At 42.1% G+C, this 21,847-nt stretch overlaps 1 protein-coding gene across 26 annotated transcripts in view; it reads right to left on the minus strand.

Moving 5' to 3' along the window:
* MYCBP2 (MYC binding protein 2) overlaps nucleotides 1–21,847 on the minus strand; it is a 444,438-nt gene that overhangs the window by 192,244 nt on the left and 230,347 nt on the right. For all 26 annotated transcript variants that reach the window (XM_038370114.2, XM_043504638.1, XM_043504632.1 and 23 more), the window contains 5 exons: nucleotides 20,389–20,580; nucleotides 12,868–13,074; nucleotides 7,361–7,492; nucleotides 6,463–6,641; nucleotides 731–873 (listed from right to left, as the gene is read on the minus strand). In XM_038370114.2, the coding sequence (XP_038226042.1) occupies nucleotides 731–873; nucleotides 6,463–6,641; nucleotides 7,361–7,492; nucleotides 12,868–13,074; nucleotides 20,389–20,580 (853 nt within the window). The remainder of the gene's footprint in view (nucleotides 1–730; nucleotides 874–6,462; nucleotides 6,642–7,360; nucleotides 7,493–12,867; nucleotides 13,075–20,388; nucleotides 20,581–21,847) is intronic.

Genomic DNA, 21,847 nt, shown 5'->3' on the forward strand with positions numbered 1-21,847 from the left:
GGTAATTAAAAACATGCTGTAATGTATACAGGAGACAGTAGCACCAGAACGAAGGGAGGGTGGGAGGGGATCAGGGCCCTCCCACTTTTTGAAAGTGTGGGTCATGGCCCATCCATTTTTCAATGGGGCAGACCTTGCCCCCTTCCCCTCCTCTTCCCTGTGGGGCCCCACCCTCCAACCAGGTCAGCGTGGAGCCCAGCTGGGAAGCCTGGGCAGCTGTGGGGAACCGCAGCAGAATCTCAACCTGCCCTAGGCAGGGGACCCAGGGAACAGGGACATGGGCTGCGCAGCCCCAGTTGAGGGTCCACCACAGTTCCCTACAGCTGCCGGCCCGGCTCTTATCATGGCCAGGCTGTGGCTCTGCTGTTCCCCCAGGACAGAGTTGGGTTGGGGAGAGCAGTGCTAACAGCGGCGGGGAACGGATCCCTCCACTTGTCCTGGGGGGAGCTTTAGGGGGTGGGCAGAGGGCTGCTTTCGACCCCCCACTCCCTGGGAGCGAAGTGGATGGGCTCCCCAACCCTATTCTGGCTTGGCAGTGGAAAGGGTCTGGGGGGGGCCCAGTTTTGAGAAGGCTCCAGCACCCTTGACAGTAGATGAATATCCCTTGGGGGGCAGGAGGGGGAAGAATTTTATGTTAATACTATCTATACTGGAAAGACACTGATCTCTCTACCATTAATTCGTGTTGACAAAGAATAAAACTAAGTTTCCATTAGAAAAAAAGTCTTACCATCTACAGCAAGAGCCCTGTGTAACAGGTCTTTGGCAGCTCGTACCACAGCACTCACAACAGAAATAGCTCGGCTACAGTTTTTATCTTCTTCATTAGCTTTACTTAAAAGCTGTGACTGTAGATCTCCATCATACTCACTCCTGGATAGCAGATTAAGTTAAAGTGAGTTCATAACATCAAATTTTACCTTTAAAAGATATGATTACATATACTTGACTTTTAAAGCAAATCTTGACAGACGCTTATTTTAAATTGCACAAAGATAATCAATTCATTTATAAAACAAACAAAAAAAATAATAGTGCATGTAGTGAGAGACCATGGAAGAAATACTGAAAGTGACAGCTACATAAAAACCTTTCTGAATCAATTTATTTTGATTTGAAGAGAAAATGTATATCAAAGTTGAAATATATTCCTCTATTTAGATGCTTTCTTCAAATCTTCTATCACAGAAACATCCTAACTGCTATACTGGACTAGGTCAATTGTCCATCTAATCCAACAAAAGATTCTATCAGTTTCACTACAGCAACGTATAAAACTTCTATTATGGAAATTTTAGTGATAGCACTTCCTTAGGAAACGTCTTTCCCTCTTAACTGACGGAATAATTTTATGATGAACAGCCCTGGATGGGAAAATTTTCCTACAAGATAATTTTTTTTTCTTTGAAAAAGACGCTAGGACATAGTGTCTCCCTATGAATTAATGGAGCAGTACACAAAACCTTTCCAGTCATGCACATAAGGTGCTAGACAGCTCAGTAGACACTTTGAAAGCTGTCATATGATTTTTTTTAAACACACACTATTTTAAACCCAAACTGAAACTATATCCAGACTCTGAAAAGGGGGAGGGTCTCAACTGTCAAACTCGAAGAGAAGTCATCGGGTAAGGAAAATGTCCCATTCTCTCCTGGACTCTCTATGCTAGCCCAAAACACATGAGATTTTCCAAAGTATCAGTCTAGACCATTATGTGGGACTAGCATCCCAAAATGCACCACATATGATGCTCCTTCTGAATACTGCATTGGAAGAGGCCTGGGCATCCATTCAATAGCGTTTGAAAAAAGCATGGAGTGATGTCCAAGTGACTTCTTCACACTGGTAAAGAAAGATGTTTATGCCAATAATTCTGACAAGCAATTCTTGAGTGATTCTGGGACTTCCTTCCTGCTACTGATGTAACCCTCACTGGAGAGTTATTTTATCCAATAAGACAGGGTAGATTTGACTGTTGCTTTTTCCCTTCTTAAATTATTTTTTCCATGAAGAAAAGCCTCCTTGACCCCCTGAACTTCTGAGTTCTCTTGGGACATTCTTAATGTTCTGATCAATCACAAACTAACAGTACAATCCTTACTGTTCCTTGGATTAGGACACAAAGGAGGAATACTTATATTTGAGGTTAAAATAAAGAGAGACCCTTGAGCCAAATTTCTGGCACTATCCTAAGCACTTCCTCCTCCTGATGAAACACAATGAAAGAGGCTGAACTTTTGGCAACCAAGGACAGGAGTTTAAGTGAGAGTGGCCACAGAAAATTCCTTGTAATGGCTCAAATAGTAGTTTGGCAAGAGTGTTCAGGACCAAGTCTAGTTCCATGGTGTAACTGGTGACCTGAAAAGCAGCCTCAGATTCTTCAGAGTCTTATGGAAACATATGACCAGAACATGCCCTTAATGGCATTTTATCTAAAGGATCCTGTAAGGTTACAATTACTGCCAAGTGGATTTTCAGTGAACTGGAACTTATTCCTAAATCCAGACCACTCCCAAAAATATCCAGAACACTGGGGACTATAGCATTGAAGTAAATCCTTCAATTGTCACACCAAGTAGAGAATACTTGCCAAACCAACACATGATGCACTGTGGTACACTGTTCCAGAGAAATCATCAAAACTGAAATCACCATATCTTTTTCTGTAGTCATTGACAATGGAACCATCCGATGAAGTGAGCTGTAGCTCACAAAAGCTTATGCTCAAATAAATTTGTTAGTCTCTAAGGTGCCACAAGTACTCCTTTTCTTTTTTTGCAAATACAGACTAACATGGCTGCTACTCTGGAAACCTGTTATTAAGAGATGTGCTGTCAATGCATCCCAGAACTGAGGCTCTGCTGCCAGATTTACCATGTCTGCATACTGAGATGTTACAGCCTTCTATGCTATTTTTCAGTTTTCTACAAACAGTGCCAACTGATCGATCTTTCTATTCTTTTTCTGCCCACATCAAAAGCAAGTTCAACACCTCCTTAGCTATATCCTTGCTTCTTGGACTTATTGAGAATTTATGTACCAAACGATGATCATGTTGCCTGTCTGTACCTAACTGGTACTTAACCATTTATCCTGAGCTACCACATTTCAAAGATAGGCTTCCCTCCCTGATAGGCTCACAACCATAGACTCAACCATCGGGGTGACTCTTCTGCAGGTTCCTGCTTTCTAGCCACTACCTTCAAGTCATTTTGTCTGCAGAAGGCAGTTGGAAGTGCATCCCAAAGATTTTATGGACCACAGTCTTGGACCAGAAACAATGGTCCTTGAATACATGCTCAGAATTTTACTACAGTGCATCCAGGATGGCCTTGGGAGACGTCTGTACCTGAGGTTGAGCAGTTCCATGCTCCCTCTTTTTCTTAGGTTAGTCTCACTTCAATTTGTAGTCTTTGAAGTTAGAGCTTAAATCTGAAGTCAGAGTCTGAGTTGAACACCCTGCAACTGTTAGCAAGGTGCAGCTGCTAGGCTGTCTCCCTTTTAGGCAGACTGAAACCCTTCTTGGGAGGGGTGGGTTGACCAAGAGAAAAATGCTGCTAGGACAGAGGAGTATAGGCAGTCTACCCCTCAGAGGCAAGGGCTTCAGCTACAAGTGTCAAGAGCGTAGGTGCCATCAGCCAGAAAGCAATGCCTAGAGCTTTTCTGTGCCTTTGAAGAAAGGAAGAGAAAGGTAGTCTGATTCTTGAACGGGGAATTCACCTATCCCTAGTCCCTGGACCCAGGGTGAGATATGACAGAACTCCCCACATGCCCAATGTTTTCACTGACTAGCTCAGTAGAGCACTACCTGTGGCTTTTGTGAGAGGGGATGCTCCCCTGTCCTGTGCTCTCCTTGGATTTTTTAGCTGTTAAGAGGTTTCTGGTAGACAACATCTTGTCCTCTATTTTGCCTATTCTTTCCTAGGCCTGATCATCCAAGAGTCAGAAATCTTCAACAAACGGACCGCAAGCTGAGAAAGGCAAAACAAATGTTTTCAATAAGTTCCTGAGTACAGCCTAGGACAGCCACACAGTCCCGTCACGATTTTTGAGGTCCCCGACCCTTATTTTCTCTTCAATCCTTTGTAAGAGTCAGTGAAGTACTGAACTCATCACTTGCTGTAGACAGGAACAACTCAGCTTATAAGTCAGAAAGACTTCTATATGCATTGTCTCCATCTGCTTGAAAGGAGGAACCAAACAAGAGAGTCTGATCTGGCACAGAACATTGAAGAGAAAATATGTTTTCATTAAGTTTTCCACAGTGTCTGGGTTCTTTTTCTTAAGTGGTACAGTTAATTTAAAACTCATCAGTGTCTAGGAATAGGTTAAATTATTCCGTTTGTTTATAGAAGCTGTGTTGTTTTGTCCCTATATCATATAATATTCAGTTATGTATTAAAAAATTTTGCTTCAACCAATTTATATAGTACGGAAGTGAGGCTCAATTTTTAAATTACCAATATGAGTCAATATGGCTTATATAAAGGGCAATCAAGCCAATTTAGTAGAATTGCCAATTAGAATTTTTTGAGGAGGTCAACAAATACGTGGACAAGATGATACAGTGGATATAATGTACTTGGACTTTGAGAAAGCCTTTAACAAGGTCCCTCACCAAAGGCTCTTAAGCAAAGTAATCAGTCATGGGATAAGAGGGAAGGTCCCCTCATGTTTCAGTAACTGGTTAAAAGACAAGAAACAAAGGGTAGGAATAAATGGTCAGTTTTCAGAATAGAGAGAGGTAAATAGTGGTGTCCTACATTGATCTGTACTGGGATCAGTGCTGTTCAACATATTCATAACTATAACAGGGGTCACAAAAGAACTAGGTAAGTTCATGGAGAAGAGGTTCAACAATGGCTATTAGCCAAGATGGTCAGGGATGCAACCCCATGCTCTGGATGTCCCTAGCCTCTGATTGCTAGAAGCTGGAAGTGGACAACAGTGGATGGATCACTTGAAAATTGACCGTTCTGTTCATTCCTTCTGAAGCACCTGGAATGGCCACTGTCAGAAGACAGGATACTGGGCTGAGCCAGTATGGACATTCTTATGTAACATCACTTACTGACATTTAAAAATTAGATGCATTTTCTACCCTCCAATCTCTCAGTGTAGTAGCTGATCTTTAATAGAACTATAACATTTTGTTGGCAGCTTAGTTTCTTCATGCTCAGATCCTTCAAAATCTTGGATAAATATCTGTTTCTGGAGACGTGTTGCTATTTTATTTATCAGTTTGTTCCAGAACCACCTCTACCACCATTTTGATCATTGACAGTGTGTCATTTTTATTAATTGATAAGAAAACATGTCTCCCCACTGTATTTTCCACTGAATGCATCTGATGAAGTGAGCTGTAGCTCACGAAAGCTTATGCCCTAATAAATGCGTTAGTCTCTAAAGTGCTACAAGTCCTCCTTTTCTTTTTATGTCTAGACTAGGTATCTCCCCAGCATATTCTGTAGTGAACATTAACAAAGAAATTATTTAGCTTTGATACACAGTTCTTATCCTCAGCTTCTCCCTTTACTCCCTGAAAGTGCAGATCCATCAACTATCTCACAGGAGTCCTGATTCTGATTAAGAGAACTTAAAGTATTTCTTTATCACAGCAGAAATGAGAACAATTCCTATATTGACATGTTGTCAAAATCAGACCCTAGGTGCCTGAAGTTGGCCACCCAGAAAGTGAGAAACAGAGTTGTTAGCCACCTGCAACAAATTTAATTTTAGTGACTCTCTCAGTGTTACACAGAAGTCTGTGGCAGAGCCTTCTCTTGGGTGGCATTCAATGGACATAACCACTTTCTCTTCCTGTAGTTCCCTGCCTCATTCTCTACACACCTTTCAACTTCTAAATCAAATGAGGAAGAAGTTCTATAAACAGACTCATTTTTCTATACAATCCGATTCTTTGAGGGATGGGGGGAATACAGGATAGAGGAATAGTTCTCAAGGGGTGATCCCATTCCAGGAATGATCCCCTCAAAATGTGTAACCTGCATGAAAGATAGAGGGAAGAACAAATGTTACTTACTGATGCTCCAAAATCTGGCTTTAAAAGTCAGGATAACAATGGAGAAAGCAGGAGAGCTAAATTACCACAATGTTTTCCAGATTGGAGCACAGAATCTGAAGCGAGATTAGAAGAAGTGTAGCCTTGCACCAGAACCTCACGGAAAAGTCTAAACTGCCTCCAAGATTTGATGGCAGAGAGGCACAACCCAAATGTCCTGGATGAGAGGGACAGATCATGATCCAGAAAGCCAACTGTTTTCAATAAAACAAAGCTAAAAACAACATAATTGAGTTGGAAGAGCAAGATACTGTTCTAACCAAAGCTGCTATCTCTACAAAATTAACTTAGATTTGTTAGTTCCTGTGAATTCTCAAATGGATTTATGTTAAGTTTTTATGAAAATTTTTTTTTTAAATCAAGCATGAGAGCTCACAGACCTGTAATAAAGAATCTGTGGAATTTGTCCTCGTGTTTGGTTTGTGCCATTACTGCTCAGACTACATGTACTGAACGTAAATGTCACACCATCTGGACACTGGATTGTGGTCATTCCCCCATCTCCATTGGCAGTGCGGCTTCCATAGTTCCTCAGACGGACTGCATATTTCATATTTTCCTTCAAAACAAAAGCCAGAAACAGCAAACAACATTAGACTGGTACACAAAATTTGTTTCATAATAGTTTGTATTATTCATGTTGAAAGCACATTCCTACTTAATATAATTTGATTCAATTATATTAAAAACAGTACATGGCTGAAAAGTATTTTACACACACACTAGCTTTCAACTGAATTTTATTTTTAGAGTATTCCCTTAAGTGGAAAAAAAGTGTGGCATCTACTAAAAGTCAGAACTGTCTGCCCTCAAAGTTTTTGTTCACAGTGATGTAAACTGTATTATTTCTGTTTTTTTAAAAAATTAATTAAAAGATAACGTACCCCATTGACTAGAAACTCCACAAAATTAGCTGCCAATATATATACACATAGAAAAAATGTTGTGCATCTAAAAATATTTTAATTAGTATACAAAGTTACATTCTATTGAACACTGACACTCAAAAATAAGATTTCATTCATTTTAGATTTGAACTTGACACTTATTGGGCAGCTAATGAAATGACAATTTTTTCTAGATATGTTGTGTTTTTTATTTCTCAACAAAACAATATAAATTTAAATGAAGCATGTACTTGTCACATCTATAAAAGAAATAGAACCACAGCTATTTTTCAGCACCAATTTAACTCTAATATTTAATTTTTTTAAATAAAAAATCCACAGCATTTACTGACAATAAATGAGGAATTACACAGCTTTTCCTTTTATTTACCTTCAGAGGCACAACTTTGTCAAGTCTAATTTCAGATATGTCACTGGGGGAATCATCTGTGGTGTATGTTCCTTTAACTAACTCTAAGGATGTCCATCTATGGGAATGAGTTGAATCTCCAGCATGATCACTCTAGTTTGAGGAAATATAAAATCAATTTTTAATTTGTATAAAATGTAACCATTTATTTATGCACTTATTCTAATAATACTTTCAAAGTTACATTTTCCTGCAAAGAGATTGCACTATGTCAGAACTCTGTGTACCACAAATACCACTGTTTTTAAAGAGTTAAAAACCCTTCAGCAAATAAATAGCTCATTTACACCAAAAACTTAGGTAAACTTAGCTATGTCACTTAGGGCTATGAAAAATGTCACACCCTGTGCGACATAGTTAGGTCAACCTAATCTCCACTGTAGATGCAGCTAGGTCAGCAGAACAATTCCTCCATTCACCTAGCTACCACCTTTAAAGGGGGTGGATTTACTACAGTGACAGAAAAACCCCTTCTGTCACTGTAGCAAGTGTGTACACCACAGTGCTGCTGCAGCTCCATAGTTGTACTGCTGCAGTTTGTAATGTAGATGTAACCTAAGGCTCTCCTCATAAAAAGTAAAAAGAAAAGGAGTACTTGTGGCACCTTAGAGACTAACAAATTTATTAGAGCATAAGCTTTCATGAGGTACAGCCCACTTTATTGGATGCATACAATGGAAAAAAAAAGTGGGGAGATTTTATATACACAGAGAACATAAAACAATGGGTGTTACCATACAGACTGTAACGAGAGTGACCAGGAAAGGTGAGCTATGACCAGCAGGAGAGCGAGTGGGGGGAACCTTTTGTAGTGATAATCAAGGTGGGCCATTTCCAGCACTTTACAATAACGGTAGGAGGGAAAATAAACAAGGGGCAATAGTTTTACTTTGTACAATGACACTTAGGTCTATAATCGAGTGACCAGTTCTTGACGTCTGATTTGTGGCATTGCTGGCACATGATGGCATACATCACATTGGTAGATGCGCAGGTGAACAAGCCTCTGATAGTGTGGCATCATCATAGGGCCTAATCACATCAGCCATCATGTGCCAGCAATGCCACAAATCAGACGTCAAGAATTATAACGTTCAAAAACCAGTCGGAGAACACTTTGGCCTCTTTGGTCACTCGATTAGAGATCTAAAAGTGTCATTACACAAAGTAAAACTATTGCCTCTTGTTTATTTCCCCTCCTATCGTTCTTGTAAAGTGCTGGAAATGGCCCACCTTGATTATCATTACAAAAGGCCCCCCCCCCCCCCAAACCCCCACTCTCCTGCTGGTAATAGCTCACCATTCCTGGTCACTCTCGTTACAGTCTGTATGGTAACACCCATTGTTTCATGTTCTCTGTGTATATAAAATCTCCCCACTATATTTTCCACTGTACGCATCCAATGAAGTGAGCTGTAGCTCACGAAAGCTTATGCTCTAATAAATTTGTTAATCTCTAAGGTGCCACAAGTACTCCTTTTGTTTTTATGGATACAGACTAACACGGCTGCTACTCTGAAACCTCTCATAAAAAATGACTTCTAAAACGAGAATTTATTTTCCCACAACTGCATGCTCCTACCATTCAGAACCCAAGCACTGTGCCCAAAAGTGAACAACTAGGACTACAGGTGCACCAAATCATACCTTGTGTCTTCACTAGAATGAAGGTATCATCTAGATACTTCTATACAATATGTTGTATTGGGAGCAAAGCACTTGATTCCAGTTGCAAACAGATTTCTGCACAGCAGCCCTTTGAATTACCTCTGGCTGCAGTCTCTGGCTTTTCTTTTTGGTATGCACATTTTCTATGATAGATTGTTAGGTAAGCCCTCCACAGCATGCTGCACCTCAAACCAGACTCTCGTATATTTTTGCCTTTTTTTGGTCTATTTTCTATCTATGCTATTTTACTTCCTCCTTTGTTTTTTATCATCTGTATATATTGCTTTCAAAAGGATTTCCTTCTCTATCCCCATCCCTCATTTTTTGTTTCCCTTCTTCTGGGCGTTCCCTCTGGTTTCTCCTGTCCTACAGAACCCCAAACTCTCTAGGTGTTTTCCTCCCTTCTCTCACTCATCAGAAAGCTACATGCCATATGGAGTAGGAACTGATTTCTAAGGACAGATTCAGAGGCCAGAATACATAGAATCATAGAATGTCCAGGTTGGAAGGGACCTCAGGTGGTCATCTAGTCCAACCCCCTGCCCAAAGCAGGACCAATCCCCCATTTTTTGCCCCCCATCCCTAAATGACCCCCTCGAGGATTGAATTCACAACCCTGGGTTTAGCAGGCCAATGCTAAACAACTGAGTTATCCCTCCCCCAAATACATACGTGAATATATGAATACATGTGCTTTTGCACCTGAGATGAGTGCCATGAGAGCTAAGAACAAAAACTTGGGGCAATTTACTGATTAATTTTTTGTAGTACAGTAACACCTTGAGGCCATAACATATGGGAACATAACATAGGGAACAGATGGCCAGGATCCCCTGGGGGACTAACATGAAAGGGAAGGGAGTCCAGGAGAGCTGGCTGTATTTCAAGGAATCCCTGTTGAGGTTACAGGGACAAACCATCCCGATGAGTCGAAAGAATAGTAAATATGGCAGGCGACCAGCTTGGCTTAATGGTGAAATCCTAGCGGATCTTAAACATAAAAAAGAAGCTTACAAGAAGTGGAAGCTTGGACATATGACCAGGGAAGAGTATAAAAATATTGCTCGGGCATGTAGGAAAGATATCAGGAGGGCCAAATCGCACCTGGAGCTGCAGCTAGCAAGAGATGTCAAGAGTAACAAGAAGGGTTTCTTCAGGTATGTTGGCAACAAGAAGAAAGCCAAGGAAAGTGTGGGCCCCTTACTGAATGAGGGAGGCAAGCTAGTGACAGAGGATGTGGAAAAAGCTAATGTACTCAATGCTTTTTTTGCCTCTGTTTTCACTAACAAGGTCAGCTCCCAGACTGCTGTGCTGGGCAACACAAAATGGGGAAGAGATGGCCAGCCCTCTGTAGAGATAGAGGTGGTTAGGGACTATTTAGAAAAGCTGGACGTGCACAAGTCCATGGGGCCGGACGAATTGCATCCGAGAGTGCTGAAGGAATTGGCGGCTGTGATTGCAGAGCCCTTAGCCATTATCTTTGAAAACTCGTGGCGAACGGGGGAAGTCCCGGATGACTGGAAAAAGGCTAATGTAGTGCCCATCTTTAAAAAAGGGAAGAAGGAGGATCCTGGGAACTACAGGCCGGTCAGCCTCACCTCAGTCCCTGGAAAAATCATGGAGCAGGTCCTCAAAGAATCAATCCTGAAGCACTTAGAGGAGAGGAAAGTGATCAGGAACAGTCAGCATGGATTCACCAAGGGAAGGTCATGCCTGACTAATCTAATCGCCTTTTATGATGAGATTACTGGTTCTGTGGATGAAGGGAAAGCAGTGGATGTATTGTTTCTTGACTTTAGCAAAGCTTTTGACACGGTCTCCCACAGCATTCTTGTCAGCAAGTTAAGGAAGTATGGGCTGGATGAATGCACTATAAGGTGGGTAGAAAGCTGGCTAGATTGTCGGGCTCAACGGGTAGTGATCAATGGCTCCATGTCTAGTTGGCAGCCGGTGTCAAGTGGAGTGCCCCAGGGGTCGGTCCTGGGGCCCGTTTTGTTCAATATCTTCATAAATGATCTGGAGGATGGTGTGGATTGCACTCTCAGCAAATTTGCGGATGATACTAAACTGGGAGGAGTGGTAGATACGCTGGAGGGGAGGGATAGGATACAGAAGGACCTAGACAAATTGGAGGATTGGGCCAAAAGAAATCTAATGAGGTTCAATAAGGATAAATGCAGGGTCCTGCACTTAGGATGGAAGAATCCAATGCACCGCTACAGACTAGGGACCGAATGGCTCGGCAGCAGTTCTGCGGAAAAGGACCTAGGGGTGACAGTGGACGAGAAGCTGGATATGAGTCAGCAGTGTGCCCTTGTTGCCAAGAAGGCCAATGGCATTTTGGGTTGTATAAGTAGGGGCATAGCGAGCAGATCGAGGGACGTGATCGTTCCCCTCTATTCGACACTGGTGAGGCCTCATCTGGAGTACTGTGTCCAGTTTTGGGCCCCACACTACAGGAAGGATGTGGATAAATTGGAAAGAGTACAACGAAGGGCAACGAAAATGATTAGGGGTCTAGAGCACATGACTTATGAGGAGAGGCTGAGGGAGCTGGGATTGTTTAGTCTGCAGAAGAGAAGAATGAGGGGGGATTTGATAGCTGCTTTCAACTACCTGAAAGGGGGTTTCAAAGAGGATGGCTCTAGACTGTTCTCAATGGTAGCAGATGACAGAACGAGGAGTAATGGTCTCAAGTTGCAATGGGGGAGGTTTAGATTGGATATTAGGAAAAACTTTTTCACTAAGAGGGTGGTGAAACACTGGAATGCGTTACCTAGGGAGGTGGTAGAATCTCCTTCCTTAGAGGTTTTTAAGGTCAGGCTTGACAAAGCCCTAGCTGGGATGATTTAACTGGGACTTGGTCCTGCTTTGAGCAGGGGGTTGGACTAGATGACCTTCTGGGGTCCCTTCCAACCCTGATATTCTATGATTCTATGATTCTATGATATCAGGGACCCATTCTGCAATAAGCTAGTACAAACATATGGTAAGAGACAAGCCCTGTCCTGAACATCAAGAATCTAAACCAAAGGGTCAAAGAAATATTACCCCTCATTATGTAGATGGTGTTATAGTCACATAGAGATTAAGAGCCTGATCCAAAGCCTACTGAAATATATAATAGGACTTCCATTTATTTCAGTGGGCTTTGGATAAAGCTGTAAGTGACTTCCCAAGGTCACAAAGGAAGTCTGTCACAGATGGGAATTAACTCAAAACTTCTAAGTCCCAGTGCATCATTGCAATCAAAAAACCATCCTCTCTCTCAGGAAATACCCGACTCAAAATTATGCACACGTGAGCTTCTTCCAAGTATGGCTATATTAGGGTTCATTGAGAAAGCAGGGAAAGATGGAAGACAGGTTTCAGAAGCCAACTGCTGCTTTACTCATACTTAAAGCTGCACATTTGCAATGTGGAAGGGAAACAACTTTACTCTCACTACGATTCTGTTTCAGATTTCCCTCCGCCACACTTCCCATCCCCAAATAGGCTGGCATTCCCATCCCTCGGGGTGGGAAAGAACATATCTATATACTGATAAAACTCAGCTGAAAGGATATGAGCTCCCTTTACCACAGCTTCTCTCTTTAGTGCTATAATTGTATTTATTAAATCCGAAGACTTTAAAGATTTTATTTTGAATAATGCTACTAATATTAATACTAATATAAGTTCGTAACATACTGTATTGGTGCACTGATATCTTGGAGAGTAAAAATATACATGTCCTACTTTAACATGTATTATTTTTGTTTGGGTTTTATTTATTTATTTTTTTAAACTGCAATACTTACATCATCAACTAACACCTCCAGCTCATATTCATGAATTCCTCCTCCTCCATAAACAGAAAACCCTACAACAACTACACCAGGTTTGTCCACAGAGAAACAGATTGCATCAGGGGACCCATTACCAGTATTCCAACTTCTTCCCTGACTTGTTTTAGTGAATCGGTTTGTGCTGGATTTGACAGAATGAAGGGAGTTAAGTCCATCAACCTGTAAAGAAATAAATGTAAGCAACAACTAGAATATACTTTGTTTTAAATGGAAGAAAGCAAAATTATCCCAATTATATAAATATTTTTAACTTAGTAAATTTAGAAAGCAGTGTTAGAACATCAGAGATATCACAAAAGAGGACTTTATTGCAACTTTAGTTAAAAATAAAAAGATTTATATTAACTGCATCTCTTTCTCAATTTGTCTAAAATAAATGACTACATATTTTTAACAAAACTAGGTAGGAAATATTTTAGAAACTTTAAAATGGCAAGTTTAGCTTGAAATTTCTTTTTAAGGAAAGATCTACAATATGGTAATGTCATGTATCACTTCTGTCACTCTTAGCAGATCAAATGAATCACTTTACTCATTCTTAAGGCACCAAAAAGTTCAGCTGATTTTTGCAGTTTTTGTTTTAAGAATGGATATGGCAAAATTCTGGAATACTGTTGTACTACTAAATGGAAAATTACTTACCTATAATTGGAGTTTCTTTGAGCGTGTGGTCCCTATCTGTACTCCACACATGGTATGGATGCTCTCTATGTGCATGAAAAAGGAGAATTTGAAAGTAGTGTCTGTTGGTCTGCATCCATGCCCTGATGTTCCTCAGACTCAGTACCGAGGTTACAAGGGAACGTGCGGATCGACCACCTCCCCAGTTTCTTCTCTATTGTAAACTCAGATATAATCCCAAGCAGAGGGCAAGGAGGATGAGTAGTGGAATATAGATATGGACTACACATCTCAAAGACAGGTAAGTAACCTTTGTTTCCTCTTGAGTGCTGGTCCCTAGGTGTACTGCACACGTGGGTGACTGCTAAGCAGTATTCAACTAGGAGGGGGTACAAGAATGCGGCAGTATAGATGTATAATACTACTGCCCCGATGACTACATCTGCAGAAGAGGCTTGGACTAAAGCGTAATATTTCATGGAGTTGTGGATGGAGGCTACCTTACAAATGTCCAATATAAGTACTTCCTGAAGAGATGCTAATGAAGTTGCCTGTGCTCTAGTGGAATGGGATCTCACGGTGTCTGGAGAAGGAAAATGTGCTAACTCATACCAAAGGATGATACAGCCAGAGATCCACTTAGAGCCTTTGAGCACACAATGCTTGCCCCCATCACTCGCTATAGTGACAAACAGTCTAGACAACTTCCTAATTAATTTCATTCTTTGCAGGTAAACTGTTAAAAGCTCCTCAGAGATCAAGGGAACGAAGTCTCTTCTCACTGGAAGCACGAGGTTTTGAAGAATATTGGTAGGCAAATTCACATGAAACTTGGTGATTACCTTAGGGATGACTTTCAGGTGGAGGCAAAAGGAAACCTTTTCCTTATGAAACATGGTGTACTGCAGATCAGCTATGAGAGTTCTCAGTTCACTCACCCTCCTGCATGACACGATGGCAACAAGAAAGGTGATCTTCATAGAGAGATGGGACACTGAGCATGCAGCTAACAGTCCAAAGGATAATCTAAGTGCTGAGAATACAAGATTGAGGTCCCATTGGTATGTGGGCTTCACTACTGCTGGGAAGGTCCTAGTGAGGCCCTTTAGGAGTCTGGTTGTAAGCAGCTGAATAAAAACACAAACAGTCCTCCTCCAGAGGGTGAAAGGCACTGATTGCTGCTAAGTGGACCCACTGCAAAGACCTGATTGAAAAGACCTGATTGAAAAGTAGAAAGACCTGATTGTCTTGAGAGTGAGGAGGCAGTAAATACCAGGGATACTTGCACAGTCTTTGAAGAGAAAGATGATGTTGTGCCCAGCTAGAGAAATGCCTTGATTAAGCTAGATAACATTTTCTGGTGGAGTCTTTTCTGCTGTGGTTGAGAACAGTCCAACTGGACTCCGAAAATGAACACTGTAGGTCTGATGCCTATCCCAATACCAGACTGTGATGTGGAGATGTGAGAACCCAGACAATCTAATCCCACCATTCTCCTGATTCAGCAGATCTGGGAAGGGCTAGATGCTGATGGAAGGATTGGTGAACATTTGCAGGAGGTTCAGAAACCAGAACTGCCTGGGCCACCTGAGTGTTATCAGGATCGAGCAACTTCAGCTGAGACTGAGGATTAGCTAGGCCAGCCTCCAGGCTGATTAATGAGCTCAACTGAGTTGTGATAGGATTGCCATTTGATTGGCTGAAGAGAGCCAGGAGGCCTGCTTTTAAGATCAGCAGCATCTGGTCATCAACTACTCAATGCTTTTGCCCTCAGCTGTGACCACTCTTGCCTCTGCCTGCTATTATCTTTCTCCAGCCCTGATCCTATCCTGCTCCAGCCCCGCATTCCCTTCCCAGCTCCTGGCTCTGACCCTTGGACCCTGATGCCCTCAACCCAGTTCTAACTATTCATTAAGACTGCCAACACCTGCCCAACAGATGCAACGAAAATGAACTGTGAATCACCCATTTGTGGTCTATGGAGATGTGTCTGCTGAAATTATCTGCCAGAGAGTTTTGTGAATGAAGGAGGTACATCACTAAAAGGGTGGAGTAATTCCAGATACACCAGTTCCATAAGTGGACCACCTCTATACAGAAGTATTTTGCTCTTCCCTGTTTGTTTATATAGAATCATAGAATCATAGAATATCAGGGTTGGAAGGGACCCCAGAAGGTCATCTAGTCCAACCCCCTGCTCAAAGCAGGACCAAGTCCCAGTTAAATCATCCCAGCCAGGGCTTTGTCAAGCCTGACCTTAAAAACCTCTAAGAAAGGAGATTCTACCACCTCCCTAGGTAACGCATTCCAGTGTTTCACCACCCTCTTAGTGAAAAAGTTTTTCCTAATATCCAATCTAAACCTCCCCCATTGCAACTTGAGACCATTACTCCTCGTTCTGTCATCTGCTACCATTGAGAACAGTCTAGAGCCATCCTCTTTGAAACCCCCTTTCAGGTAGTTGAAAGCAGCTATCAAATCCCCCCTCATTCTTCTCTTCTGCAGACTAAACAATCCCAGCTCCCTCAGCCTCTCCTCATAAGTCATGTGCTCTAGACCCCTAATCATTTTTGTTGCCCTTCGCTGTACTCTTTCCAATTTATCCACATCCTTCTTGTAGTGTGGGGCCCAAAACTGGACACAGTACTCCAGATGAGGCCTCACCAGTGTCGAATAGAGGGGAACGATCACGTCCCTCGATCTGCTCGCTATGCCCCTACTTATACATCCCAAAATGCCATTGGCCTTCTTGGCAACAAGGGCACACTGCTGACTCATATCCAGCTTCTCGTCCACTGTCACCCCTAGGTCCTTTTCCGCAGAACTGCTGCCGAGACATTCGGTCCCTAGTCTGTAGCGGTGCATTGGATTCTTCCATCCTAAGTGCAGGACCCTGCACTTATCCTTATTGAACCTCATTAGATTTCTTTTGGCCCAATCTTCCAATTTGTCTAGGTCCTTCTGTATCCTATCCCTCCCCTCCAGCGTATCTACCACTCCTCCCAGTTTAGTATCATCCGCAAATTTGCTGAGAGTGCAATCCACACCATCCTCCAGATCATTTATGAAGATATTGAACAAAACGGGCCCCAGGACCGACCCCTGGGGCACTCCACTTGACACCAGCTGCCAACTAGACATGGAGCCATTGATCACTACCCGTTGAGCCCGACAATCTAGCCAGCTTTCTACCCACCTTATAGTGCATTCATCCAGCCCATACTTCCTTAACTTGCTGACAAGAATGCTGTGGGAGACCGTGTCAAAAGCTTTGCTAAAGTCAAGAAACAATACATCCACTGCTTTCCCTTCATCCACAGAACCAGTAATCACATCATAAAAGGCGATTAGATTAGTCAGGCATGACCTTCCCTTGGTGAATCCATGCTGACTGTTCCTGATCACTTTCCTCTCCTCTAAGTGCTTCAGGATTGATTCTTTGAGGACCTGCTCCATGATTTTTCCAGGGACTGAGGTGAGGCTGACCGGCCTGTAGTTCCCAGGATCCTCCTTCTTCCCTTTTTTAAAGATGGGCACTACATTAGCCTTTTTCCAGTCATCCGGGACTTCCCCCGTTCGCCACGAGTTTTCAAAGATAATGGCCAAGGGCTCTGCAATCACAGCCGCCAATTCCCTCAGCACTCTCGGATGCAATTCGTCCGGCCCCATGGACTTGTGCACGTCCAGCTTTTCTAAATAGTCCCTAACCACCTCTATCTCTACAGAGGGCTGGCCATCTCTTCCCCATTTTGTGATGCCCAGCACAGCAGTCTGGGAGCTGACCTTGTTAGTGAAAACAGAGGCAAAAAAAGCATTGAGTACATTAGCTTTTTCCACATCCTCTGTCACTAGCTTGCCTCCCTCATTCAGTAAGGGGCCCACACTTTCCTTGGCTTTCTTCTTGTTGCCAACATACCTGAAGAAACCCTTCTTGTTACTCTTGACATCTCTTGCTAGCTGCAGCTCCAGGTGCGATTTGGCCCTCCTGATATCTTTCCTACATGCCCGAGCAATATTTTTATACTCTTCCCTGGTCATATGTCCAACCTTCCACTTCTTGTAAGCTTCTTTTTTATGTTTAAGATCCGCTAGGATTTCACCATTAAGCCAAGCTGGTCGCCTGCCATATTTACTATTCTTTCGACTCATCGGGATGGTTTGTCCCTGTAACCTCAACAGGGATTCCTTGAAATACAGCCAGCTCTCCTGGACTCCCTTCCCTTTCATGTTAGTCCCCCAGGGGATCCTGGCCATCTGTTCCCTGAGGGAGTCAAAGTCTGCTTTCCTGAAGTCCAGGGTCCGTATCCTGCTGCTTACCTTTCTTCCCTGCGTCAGGATCCTGAACTCAACCAACTCATGGTCACTGCCTCCCAGATTCCCATCCACTTTTGCTTCCCCCACTAATTCTACCCGGTTTGTGAGCAGCAGGTCAAGAAAAGCGCTCCCCCTAGTTGGCTCCCCTAGCACTTGCACCAGGAGATTGTCCCCTACGCTTTCCAAAAACTTCCTGGATTGTCTATGCACCGCTGTATTGCTCTCCCAGCAGATATCAGGAAAATTAAAGTCACCCATGAGAATCAGGGCATGCGATCTAGTAGCTTCCGTGAGTTGCCGGAAGAAAGCCTCATCCACCTCATCCCCCTGGTCCGGTGGTCTATAGCAGACTCCCACCATGACATCACTCTTGTTGCACACACTTCTAAACTTAATCCAGAGACACTCAGGTTTTTCCACAGTTTCGTACCGGAGCTCTGAGCAGTCATACTGCTCCCTTACATACAGTGCTACTCCCCCACCTTTTCTGCCCTGCCTGTCCTTCCTGAACAGTTTATAACCATCCATGACTGTACTCCAGTCATGTGAGTTATCCCACCAAGTCTCTGTTATTCCAATCACGTCATAATTCCTTGACATCACCAGGACCTCCAGTTCTCCCTGCTTGTTTCCAAGGCTTTGTGCATTTGTATATAAGCACTTGAGATAACCTGTCATCATATTGTCTGACATTATTCAGACATGGCAGGACCATGTAAGTGGGAGGAAAGCACTGCAGGCCCTTCGTACTGCCCGTAGTTCTAGGAGATTGATATGGATCGTGCCTTAGCCTTCTGATCAGAAAATTTAGGTGGATCCAAGTCTTTAGGGCCCAAGCATGAGGACTCAGCTGATTTGGAGAGAGTCAGAGAGGGATCTCTTCTTTTGGGATCAGATCTACAAGGGGATCTGGTCCTGCATTTGTGAGAATGCCACTCTCATGAAAAGCTTGAGAGCTCACGCTTGGAGGGGCACTGCTTGCAGACTGAGGCCTGTATATGGAATGGGAGGGGGTCCTCCTGGTCTAGATCTGATTGGGGTCTCATGGCTTTTTTCCATGAGATGCTTCCTCTGTTGAAGCTCTGTTCCTTCTCAAGTTTGGAGTGGGAAGGAGTGGTAGATGCTGCACGTGGCAGAAACATGAGCCCCTGTAAGGCAGTAAAGGCAGTATTAGTGGTCACTGCTGACCAAGAAGGAGCAGGGGAGACAGTTCTTAAGCCTTGGAACTCTGTGCACAGTCCTTCTTCCAAGGGGAGAAAACATGGAGAAGGCAGGGGAATAATGCTCTATACAACTTAAAAGGTCTACTAGGGAAGCACTAAAAACTATAAACACTAAGAACCATTTACAATATATGTACACAGATAAGAAGACTGAAGCAGCTTTGGTGAGAGAAGAGTCTTCCGACTCAGGCCATGCAGTGGAAAGAAGGAATTGGAAAGGAAGTTAATCCACAGCTTCACTTATACCCTTGGGGTAGGCTATACTGCCATTCGAGACATGGCTGGGAGAAAAGTAGGTCGGTGACAGCTTAAAGATGTCAGTCAAGCTGCCCACTGGATGAACTTTATGGGCTGGAGCATGTGCAAATGGGACTCCTCCGGTGAGGAGCTGAAACAATGTTGCACTCATAAAAAGCTATACTGGATAATGATTGAAATGCCATATGTAGTAATGAAGTATTCAAAAGGCACTTGTTAACCCATCGTATCAATGGTTATCTGTATTATAGTTCATGTAAATGTTATCTGAGCCTTCCTTGATTAATAAGGTTCTACTATTAGTGGATATAATCTGTAAACTCATGACCATGAATTGGAGTTATCCGCTGGCCAGGTTGCTCCACTCTGAGGTCAAAGGGGCCCTGGATGGGTGGGTCTGTCAAAATGGAGGCACTTCTGGGTTTCCTCAACACTCATTATCAGATTGGGGTGAAATTGAACAGTTCCTTATGAATACTGTGTAGGATAGGAAGCAAAAGAAGGTTAGGGGAGTCCTTCTGCAAGTCATGATATTGGTAATTAGAAACTTAGTTTGAGGAAAAAAAATGCCCTTGTGGCAGAGGTGATTAAAAGACCAATTGGTAGAGGGCGTTGAAGGGAAGGAGAATGCATGCCTTAACAGCCAACAACAGCTATCTGCCTTGTGTTCAGGAGCAAGAAGAAACAGTGGTCTAATCGTCTTTTAAATGAGAACATTTAATTTTAACTCTTCCTGAACAGTATTATTTGTAAATTCTCAGAAAATTAATTCTGTACCCAAAGAGTAATTGCTGCAATTTTGGGGAAGGTGCACTGTATTCTTCAGCAATAACAAAATGGCTAATCGTGAACAGCACTTCAATAATAGAGAGTGATTACACAATTTAAAAAAATATTTTAGTGATTTGAAAGAGACTTCCTATACATATGAGGAACAGCAGTAAAACCAGTAAAAATTTTCACACAGGTAGAAAGTGCGACCACAGTAAATATTACACTCAATGTATAAATATTGTAACGTACTTATATCAAAGATATTTTACAGAATCCTCATTACCTCAGATCCCAGTGCAGAAGCTGTAAGTTCACTCACAATACTAGCAAGAAGGCCACAGGTATTGGAAACCAGGTGTGAAGAGAAGAGCTCATTTTCTCGTCTAAGACTGTTTCTGACTGGTAACACAACAATAACCAGCATTTTTTCTAGCACTTCCCGAAAGCTTGTCATCCCTGAGATATTTTCCTCATTCTGTGGTATGAAAAGAAAAATTAGAAATGACAAACAGTATCTCTATATACAAATCATCTTGTAATAAAATAAATTATCTATCTGTAATAATAATTGAGGCATCAGTGCCTTTTTAAATTAGAACTTCAGATCACTTTAAAATCAAACCTTACGAAAAAATCTGACGCTAAATTCACATTCCTACATTTTGCACGAGCTCCAAAGAGGATAAGCAGATTTATCCAGTAAAACTTCACATACATCAACGTATAAAATATCTTTTTATATCATTGCATTTTTTGCATTGATTCTGACATCTCAGAACCACAATGATGCAAGTTTTAAATTTTGATTCCTTAAAATTGCACCGATACTCTGCAATCCAAGGAAAACACCCACCTTCTACCCAAAAAACTCCAACTTTTATTTGAAACGTGGGTCTACTTTAACAGAAAAAACCCTAAATTTTTCTGAGAATAAGATTTACCAGTTCAACCACCAGTACCTCTACATAAAAGTAAACTTGTAATGAAATAATTTAATTATCTTGCAATAATAATTGAGGTATCAGTACCTTTTTAATTAGGTAACTTTTAAAAAAAATCAAGACTTAAGGAAAATGTTGACGCTAATTCATATTTAGTGTACAATTGTAGCAACTCAACAATTCATTCAGCCAGACATAGATTTATGTTTTTTCTTCTCAAATACAATAAAAACTAGGTTTCATTAAGAATATTATGCTATAACCTGAAAGACAATTCCTAGATAGGCTTGGGCATAGCCACGACGGTCATAATAGACCCTTATATTCCGTTACCTCATCAATAGCTATATCCCAGCAATGAAAGCTCTCCCTACTGGAGGAGATTGTCTCAGCTTTTTTCATATAGCATCAATCATGAATCATACAATGAAAGTCAATGCAGAGATTAAGCAGATATGTATCAGTCTGCATGTCTTATCTGTCCCAGAAGCTTCCGCTTTTCATAAAGGTATGTCTACATTGCATCGTAAACCCAGGCTCTGAGTCAGCTTTGCACCCAACCCCCCACACCATCCACCAGAGTGGATTTGATTTAAATCACTAGTCAGGAAGACTCCATTTAATCATGGATTTCTACATAAAAGTGCATTCTTGTTGGTGGATTTTTTTTTTTTAAATCATAGATTTTTATCCACCCTGCCATCCACACACAAAACCTTCTGAGAGGTGCCAGAAGCCTCTCAAGATGCAGGCCTGCTGACTAGCCCAGGGTACTAGTTCAGTATCCCACTGTGGCACAGG

This window comes from Dermochelys coriacea, chromosome 1, assembly GCF_009764565.3.
Source record: "Dermochelys coriacea isolate rDerCor1 chromosome 1, rDerCor1.pri.v4, whole genome shotgun sequence".
NCBI lineage: Eukaryota > Metazoa > Chordata > Testudines > Dermochelyidae > Dermochelys > Dermochelys coriacea.